Source organism: Vicia villosa, linkage group LG7, assembly GCF_029867415.1.
Source record: "Vicia villosa cultivar HV-30 ecotype Madison, WI linkage group LG7, Vvil1.0, whole genome shotgun sequence".
Classification (NCBI taxonomy): Eukaryota; Viridiplantae; Streptophyta; class Magnoliopsida; order Fabales; family Fabaceae; genus Vicia; species Vicia villosa.
Genome location: NC_081186.1, coordinates 83,298,973 through 83,308,350, shown reverse-complemented (window position 1 = coordinate 83,308,350; position 9,378 = coordinate 83,298,973). Strand labels below are relative to the sequence as shown.

Sequence of the window (9,378 nt, the reverse complement as noted above, 5' to 3'; positions counted from 1 at the left end):
CAGGAAAAAAGGTCTCCCGCCACGCCCAGAAAACCGAGGCTATATGCAAAATAACCGTGGCGTAACGCTTAGGCCACGGTTTGGCCACGGAAATCCAACTGTGGAGTATACGGCCGTGGCCTAAAGTAAAGTCCACGGTTTTTTGGTATAGACCACGCCTTTTTCACAACCGTGGCATTTTTAGGCCACGGTTTAGGTAGCTTGATTAAGGCCGCGGTTTGATCTTGCCATGACTTAAAAACTGTGGCTTTATGGTAAAGCCACGGTTTCATTTTAACGTTTACGACACAGTATTGGTTCAGGATATAGCCACGGTTTGGTTATGACCACCTATTTAAAACCGTTGTTATATGTTATGCATTTTAAACCATTTATATGCCACGGTTTATTTCATGTTATGCATTCTAAACCATTTATCTGCCACGGTTTATTTCTGTATCATTACATAAATATATATATATATATATATATATATATATATATATATATTTATATTTATATATATTTATAATATATATATATATATATATATATATATAAATATATATGTATAAATATATATATCAATATTAAATTAACAATGAAATTAACATTAATAGTAGTTCATCCACTAATAATAGTTGGATACTAAGTTTTTCATCCCAAATTCAAAATCAAAACAACCATATTAAGTTGATCCATGATCCCTACACTATTTAAGTTGTACCACCACAAGTTTCTCTCAAAATGGAGTCATCCCAAAATAACCAAAAAAAGTTCTAAAAACTGGGCTAGATAACATAAAACAACTATTCTTCTTGATCTTCTCCTTGCTCTTCTTCCACATCTTCTGAACAACCACCTTCTTCAACATCTTCAGCATAACCTCCTTCCACATCTTCATGATCATCACAAGCTTCTTCCATATCTTCATCACAATCTGCTTCCTCTCCACCCTACAATAAACATAACATCATTCAACATTCATAAGTGTACGTACTAGTCATGGTTGTGTAAAATAGAATCATGAATCAAAAGACAGTTTTAGGCCATCACCACCAGAATCATGCATACACCTATTTCAGAATCGTTTCCCTATTTCATACACATATTTCAGAATCAAATCAATGGAAATATAGAATTCTTACAAACTGAAATAAAATAATCAATTAAACAAGTTGGTCCATCAAGGCGCAAGGGCTTGAATTCAGTAAGTATATCCTAAGTTAGAACCCACTTTTACTCCATTTCATTTGGTCATTTTTGGAGTAAGTATATCAATGACATGTATTGTAAAAAAGCCATGATGGCATCACCTTCCAACATCAGAGACCATTTATGAGGATTAAATAGAGTGATTGAAGATCTAACTTGTTTGATAAGAGGTCCATTTCTATCACACCTTATTCTTTTTCTAGCAAATACACTAACATCATGTTTAGCCTAAAAAGCTGCAGCATTAGTCACTGCAATAACTTGGAATGCTAAAAATAGAGGAGTTTCTATGTACAACAAAACACAATGATTCTTTTATTTAGTGCATGGCTTATCAAACAAGAATCATAAAACCACAACAAAACCTTCAAAATCAAATACCTATTAAGGGAAAGCCATATAAGACACTCAGTTTCAAAAGGTCAATCAGCAACACAAGTTAAAACTAGAATACTAGTTATGTCATAGATTTTTGCTTCTTTGAATCACAACAAGTCTACTAACTTAAACAATAACAAGATTAAAAAGAAATAAGTACCAAATATGTCATATTCAATCAAATCTGTCATGTGAGAAATAGATCAAAAGGCTCGGACATTATACATGATGAAGCAAATTAAGTAACAAAAATTGATCAGTTTCTAATTCAGTGCCCTATACACTTTCAGAAAACACTTGCCATCAAATTAGTGCCCTATACAGTTTCTAATTCAGTGCCCTAAACAGTGCCATATGCTGCAATTTCAGAAAACACTTGATAATTCAGTTCCCTAAACAGTGCCATATGCTGCAATTTTTGTAGTTTAGAGTATACCTGTTCGCAATGCGGAATATGAGTTGATGCAGACGAATGTGGATCAGCAGGAGCAGCAGTAGAACTAATGGAACAGCCCATAGCACTTGCCATCAAATTAGAGATCTCGTCGTCGCTCATTTGTGGGTTTTGTTGCTTCATCATTGTCTTAAATAGCGCCTTCATACCATCCATCTCCCTCTTCATGCCAGCCACTTCATCATTATGTTGCCTTTTAATAACCAGAATTTCTTCTTTTCTTTTAAGCATGGTAGGTGTTATTGTTCTTCCATAGCAACGAACTCGTCCAGATTTTTCTTTCCCAAACAAGGAGTTAAATGTCTCAGATTCAGTTGAATTCTGAACTGATTCTTGAAGCTTAGACTAATTAAAAAATATTCACATTAGAAAATATTCACATTATAAAAATAAATGATTAAAGGCAAATGTTGATTAAAGGCATAATCTGCCTGGCTTACAATTACACTTGAAGTTTCCTCATCCGGCTGTTTTCCTTTTCGACTTTGTCGAGTCTCAATGAACATCTCTGCCTGGCTAACTTCCTTTCCGTCCTCTTTCTTAGCACGCTACATTGGTTGATAATAAACACATCAAAATATGAATCACTCAACCAATACATAATTGTAAATTGAAGGATGTATGAACACCCTACCAGTTTTGCACGAATCCTCGCAAAGTTTGTTGGGCCCATCCGATGCATATACTTTTGCTTAGCTCTGTTCACAGCATTGATTTTGCTAATTTTCTACATTCAGAAACATCAAAATTAGGGACAGCAAATGTTAAATTACAGAATTAAATATTAGGGACAACATTGATCAATTGCTAATTGTTATCTTACTTGGATGTTATTGTTCTTCCAATAGGATATCAATTGCTTGAAATGAACTTCAGGTACGGTCTGGGGACGATGCTTCAATCTTTCACTCATAGTAGTGTACTTTAAAAAACAACTCTTTTTGAGATCTTTCTTGAAACGCCTCCAAGCATCATTAATGCGAGAGAAAACCGCTCTACGTCCATTTTCAGGGATAATGAATTTATCCTACAACAAAAAAGGAAATTAGTGACAAGTAAATAAGGAACACAACTTATGTTTAGATTCACACAGTGACAAATTCCCACTTACAGTGACAAATTCCCATATACGGTCCTTGTTTGCTTTCTTCAAAGCTTTGAAGTTAGTAAAAACTAAGGGACACAAGTCTGAATTCCTTGCGACAGTGCCAAGGAAACAACTCAAATCTGTCACGGTTCGATCATTGGGTCCAATAGGTTCTCCATCATCGTCTAAGACCACCTCTTCACGATCCGCACTCTTTCTAGCATGGATTTTCAAACATTTAGTTGGTCCACGTGTCCTTTTCTTACTTGCCCCTGTGTTAGATAAAATATAATTAGCATGGGATATAAATTTGAATGAAACAATAATAAAGAATAATGCATGACACGAAGCTTAGTACGTACCTTCAGTTTGTTTACTTCCATTTTGCTGAGTGTTTTCCTCTTCACCCATCATATTTTCTTCTTCCTCAAGATTCTCACATTCATCTTCTTCACTATTTTCCCCATTTTCTTTGAGGAATTCTTCAATGGATGTCGATTTACACATTGGGCTTCGTTTTGTCTTCTTCACGGTTTGTCCTTGCCCTTTCCCGGAATTTCCATCGACTTCTATCATTGCCCTTTTCATACGATTCTGGTTTGACCTTGAATCAGCAGTGTCAGCCACCCGTTTCTCCTTAGGTTGCTGCTTTGCACTTGAAGTATTCTGCTTTGCACTTGAAGGAAGTTGCTGAGACGCAATTGAAGGACGTTTCTGATTCGCACTCGAAGCTTGTTGCTTAGCACTTGAAACTTGTTGCTTAGCGCTTGAAACTTGTTGTTTAACACTTGAAACTTGTTGCTGCTTTGCACTTCCTTGTTGCTGCTTTGCACTTGCACTTGAAGGATTCTGCTTATCATTTCCTTGTTGCTGCCTGGTCCTTGAATCAACAATTTCAGGCCCTGTTTTTTTAGCAAGTTGCTGCCTGGTCCTTGTGTCGCACGCTCGCGAAAAAAGAACAACAGAGTCGCCACCAATATATTTATCCCATAAGGGAAAGGAATATCAGAAAACCTAAGATGGATAAGAACGAGGTCTTTCGACCAGAGATAGGGTACGGGAGTCGGTTACGCAAGGGGAAGGTACTAGCACCCCTCATGCCCATCGTACTCGATGGTATCCACCTACGTTTGTTGCTATCTAAAGGGTGTATAAATCTAAAGCTTAATTACTAAGGGAATGCATGCAAATGAATGAAAAGAAACACGGGGAAAATAAGGTTTTTAAATAGTTGTGCTCGCTTAGGCCCCGCGACCTAATGCCTACGTATCCTTTTCAGGAATCAGAGCGCCGTAGTTCGGCTCTATAGTTTTGTTTGTTTTTGTGTTTTTTTAGTGGACGAAGTTACATTCGCACTCCGCTGCTCGACCTCTGGAGTCTTAAGCTGGGAATGGAGCGGAAATAACATGTCCGATTAAAGAATGCCTCGGAGGCGAGATAGAGAAGAGAGTCTGAGCGTTTCGAGGAAATCCCTTAAGCAAGGGAAACTCGAGTTACTCTTTGGTTTGTGTTTTTTAGAGGTTGGGAACTTACGCCTGAATGGAACCCTTAAGCAAGGGAGCTCCAAGCACTCGAACATCCCTTAAGCAAGAGAAGTTACAAGCTTCCATTCCCTTTTTATTAGTCAAAGTATTTATTAGTCATTTTTTATGAGTTTTCTTGGTATTTTTTATGGGAAATTTATTTGGATATTGTTAGGTGTTTTAAAGTTGAAAAGGAAAAGAAACTAACCTAAGTATGAAGGGAATTTCTACCTAATGTTATCATGGTTTCTACCTAAGGTTAGGAATAAAGGAAACATGAAAATAAAAGTCACAATTAGAAGTCAATAGTGAGTAACACAATGGTACAAAATTATACACAAGCATGAAGTAGCAAGTCAAAAACATAGTGCAAAAATGAAGTAAGATACTACTATTTTTTTATGTTGATTTTTATGGGAGAAATTGAATTACAAGTCAAGACTAAAAAACAAATAGCCTAAAAACTAATATTTTTAATGATTATTTTTATATGTCAAAATTGTGTTAAAGGTCTCAAAATGGATATGAGCAAAATAGCATTTTATTATTAAAAGAAATAACAAAAACTAATTAACATCTAAATTGTTAATTAAAAAAATTGAAACAGGGGTGAACAGTGAAAATGGGATTGTGAGGAGCAATGGGTGCAGGCCCACTGGAAGATTGGCCCAAACAGAGTTTGTTTTTGTTTCAATTCTCAGCAAAAAACAGTGGCAACGGGCTCAAGAAGGGGGCGAATAGCAACGATTAGGCCCAAAGGTGAATTGAGTTTGATCCATATCTTATGTTTTTAATACTCGGTTTTATTCAAATAATATCAGATTTTGATGTTAATTAGCAATCAATGACAATTAATCAGACTTGAATCCTACCAACATTTTCCACTAATATCATGAACTTACTTAATTCAATTTGTTAATTAATAAAAAAAAGAAATTGAAATGAACAAGAAAAGGGGATTAGGGTAAAATGTGTGACCTTTGAGCATCAAACGAATCTTCTTCCTCCTTCACGAAGAATACACAGCGGCGGCCGGCTCACCCTTCTTCCTTTCACGATGAAGCGCTGACGGTGGTTCTTCTTCATCTTCTCCGACCACCACTCACAATGCCGCCGTGACTCATGCTATCCACAACCTCCTCTTTTCGATTCCTAACCCCAATTTCTTCGTTCAAAACTCAATAACCCCTGATCGAAGCGTTTGGAAGAACCCTAGGTTCTGAAATGACGATCGATGTTGGGAGGAGAGCAAACCGGAGAGGAGATTCCGAGCGGTGCGAAAACGAAGATGAGTGCAAGCAAATGGAAGAAGGTCACTCCATGTAAATATCTATGTAACTCTCGTGCTCTAGATCGTTTCCACTTCGTCTTACTCCTTTCTTCTCTGAATTTCTGCTTCTGTGTTGAATAATTGTCGATTCTACAGGTATACCTTGAAGATGATGAAGATTGTGCGATTATTGGAGTTGAAGGATCAAGATGATGAACGTGATGATGAATTTGCAGAGGGAGTCGAAGAATGCGTGAAGGCGACTTGTGGAGGGAGCAGTGAAACAGAAAAATGGTGGTAGTGTGAATGGAGATGATGAATGAAGTGGGAGTGATAGTGAAGGTCGAAGGAGGCTATGCTTCACCTCTTTCAGAGCTTGATCAATGCTCTGAAGAGGATGGTTCAAGAAGCTTTGAATGAGTTTGGTTATGGAGGAGATGGGAATATTCAGAGAGAGTGATGAGAATGAAGAATGAAGAAGGTGAAGATGATGAATCAGTGTGAGGTGATGAACAAAAAATGGTGGAGTGAAAGGTTCTGTTATGGTGAGTTGTGAAGAGAGGAAAAATGGTGGAAGAGAGTGAAGAATGATGGAGGGTTCTGTTATATAGAGGTTGGTTGGGGGAAGAGAATCAGTTAGGGCAGAAGGATTTTGAGCCCTTAGATTGAAGAATCTGTTATGGAACTGAAGGTGGAGATTGAGTCTGAAGAGGTTAGTTATTCTTCTGATTTTTCTGATAGCTGTTAGTTAGGAGTTAGTTAGTAACTGTTTGGTGGTTAGGTTGTTAGAAGTTAGGAAATTCTGTTAGTGAATGTTGGGAGTTGGTTAGAGATTCGGTTAGGGGTAGTTATAAGATGGTTGAGGTTAGTTAGGTAGTAACTGAATTGGTTATTGGTTGTTAACAGTTAGTTATCTGTTAAAAACTGTTGGGGTTGGAGTAAATATATGATAAATGTAGGGCTGGCTGCAGGTTGGTTTAATTGTTGCAGGGACTGTTTTGAAAGTTAGTTAGGAATGGGAAAAAAGAATGTTAGTTCTGTTAGAGAAAGAAACAAATGGGGCTGACTGAGAGTTGATTGGATTCTGTTATGAATTGTTTCTGAACTGGCTTAGTGTGTTTGATGCAGGGCAGCTGAATTGTTATGCAGGTTTTGGATTATGATTTTGCAGGACTGCTATGTGTATGTGGTTATTGTTTGGTATTTGTATGTGAATGCTTCATTGATGCATGGCTATTAATTTAATATGTGCAAGGCTGTTTTTGGTTAGGTTTTTATGTGAATGTATGTTAACTTAGTTTATATGCAGCTGGAGCTTATCTTATGGTTTGAACTGGTGCAGGTTTGGAGGTTTGCTTTAGCTTGAAACGTGGGGCACGAGGCTGTGAAGGCTTGGAATGGATGGGTTCGAGATGGCTCGTGTGCGTAGCGAAGAGCTTGAAACCTGGGTTGTTGAATTTGTAATATATACTTAGGTGGCTACAGCAAGAATGTGAACTTGAATGGGAATATTTTGGTTGAACATGTATTGACTCATTAACTCATGGAATAGCCTTAGGAAATTTGTATAAGCCTTGATAATAGTACTGTAATGAACTTTGGATTCTTGACCAAGTAGCCTTTTATGTTTTTTTCTTTAATTCGAGAAGAACTTCTGAATCTTGATGTAATTTTGACTTATAGAGGGATCTTTTCTTCTTTTCCCTTTGAGTCTTTTACTTGCATGCTCCTTTTGATTGATGTCTTACATAGAATTCTATGACCATAGTGTGAACCTTTTAAAGTCTTTATCAAAGCAACTCAATCCCGGCAATGATCCAATACACATCATCTTGCTACATATTCATCAAGTCTTGCAACATAACTTGTAATCCAAGCATTTCATCAAATAATTGTGTCCACATTTCCTTAAGAAAGATCCTTTTGATACTAGGGAAATAAACCTTAATTCAGTTGATGCCTTTGATCCATCCACACTAATTTAATGAAACAACATTGTTCTCAATGAATGAATGTATGATTTGTTAGATGAATTTAATGGAGGTATGCAGGTGAATTGAAAAGCCTGAGCCAGATGGATGTAAATTAGGATGGGCAAATTTTGGGGTGCAACAGCTGCCCCTATTTAATCGTCTTAAACTTGAAGGAGAGATTGGCGCTAGCCTTTCGAGCATTCAAGGTGGAAGAAGATTAAATACCAAGTGAACCTGAAAATTTGCCTTATGAGATAGGATCCACTGGGGAAAAGATGGTGTCAACTCCAATGAGGGAGATTGTATCAACTCTAGGTTGAACAAATTAACTCTGGGTTAGAAATGAAATAAACGTCAACTCTGGGTTGAAAAAGAAAAGTGGGTCTTTTCTGGGTTGAGAAGGAAAGAAAGAAGATCAACTCTGGGTTGAGAGAAAGTTATTGGATAATGACTATGGGTTGAAGGTGGAAAGATGAACAATTAGAAATAACCGTCAACTCTGGGTTGAGTGGGAAAAAGACAAGAAGACAACCATCAACTCTGGGTTGAGTGGAAAAAAGAGAAGGGTCAACTCTGGGTTGAGTAAAAGATAACCGTCAACTCTGGGTTGAGTGGGAAAAGAAACAAGAAGAAATATCCGTCAACTCTGGGTGAGAGGGAAAGAAACGAGACAACCATCAACTCTGGGTTGAGTGGGAAAAAGATAAGCGTCAACTCTGGGTTGAATAAAAGACAAACATCAACTCTGGGTTGAATAAAAGGTGACCGTCAACTCTGAGTGAGTGGGAAAGAAACAAGACAACCATCAACTCTGGGTTGAGTGGGAAAAAGATAAGCATCAACTCTGGGTTGAATAAAAGACAAACATCAACTCTGGGTTGAATAAAAGGTGACCGTCAACTCTGGGTGAGTGGGAAAAAAACAAGACAACCATCAACTCTGGGTTGAGTGGGAAAAAGATAAGCATCAACTCTGGGTCGAATAAAAGACAAACATCAACTCTGGGTTGAATAAAAGGTGACCGTCAACTCTGGGTGAGTGGGAAAAGATAATTAACTCGGGGGTTAAAAGATGAAAGGAAGGTCAACTCTAGGTTGAACACAAAGACACCAACTCTGGGTTGAAGCAAGATGAACATGATTGACTTGAGGAGATGGCACCACCATGGTAACTCTGAGTGATCCAGTGGACTATTAATTGAATGCTTGTAGGGACCCCATCTGGTGAGTAACTTGGCTTATGCTTCATATGCAAATGTTTGACTTATTTTATGCACTTCTGGAGATGCAATGTAATGAATTCTATATGTAGTGTATTGATTGATGGTCAGGGTTTCTGCTTTGTGGAGAATAGATTAGGTGGAGTTCTGAACTTTGCTTGATTCAAGATAGGGTGGATGTCCCTGATTTGTTGATGATTGGATTATTGAGGGAGATATGCCAATGAGAATGCAATGATATGTATGATGAATGTATGAATGGAATGTAATGATTGTTTCC

The 9,378-nt window shown here is 37.5% G+C and overlaps 1 protein-coding gene and 1 long non-coding RNA gene across 3 annotated transcripts; one reads left to right on the top strand and one right to left on the bottom strand.

Moving 5' to 3' along the window:
* Window positions 1-586: 586 nt before the first annotated feature.
* LOC131621008 (uncharacterized) lies at window positions 587-5,507 on the bottom strand. Its single transcript, XM_058892207.1, has 7 exons — window positions 3,476-5,507; window positions 3,138-3,385; window positions 2,850-3,053; window positions 2,661-2,753; window positions 2,467-2,574; window positions 2,009-2,371; window positions 587-935 (listed from the first exon to the last, which is right to left on the bottom strand). The coding sequence occupies exons 1-7, from the start codon at window positions 3,699-3,701 to the stop codon at window positions 789-791; spliced, it is 1,389 nt and encodes a 462-aa protein (XP_058748190.1). The 5' UTR covers window positions 3,702-5,507; the 3' UTR covers window positions 587-788.
* An 80-nt stretch (window positions 5,508-5,587) lies between these two features.
* On the top strand, window positions 5,588-7,610 carry LOC131621011 (uncharacterized). Of its 2 annotated transcripts, XR_009289420.1 has the most exons (3): window positions 5,588-5,958; window positions 6,063-6,618; window positions 7,035-7,610. It is a non-coding gene; the product is annotated as an uncharacterized LOC131621011 (long non-coding RNA). The 2 variants fall into 2 exon arrangements; XR_009289419.1 differs by having other exon boundaries at window positions 5,590-5,958; window positions 6,063-7,610.
* Window positions 7,611-9,378: the final 1,768 nt, after the last annotated feature.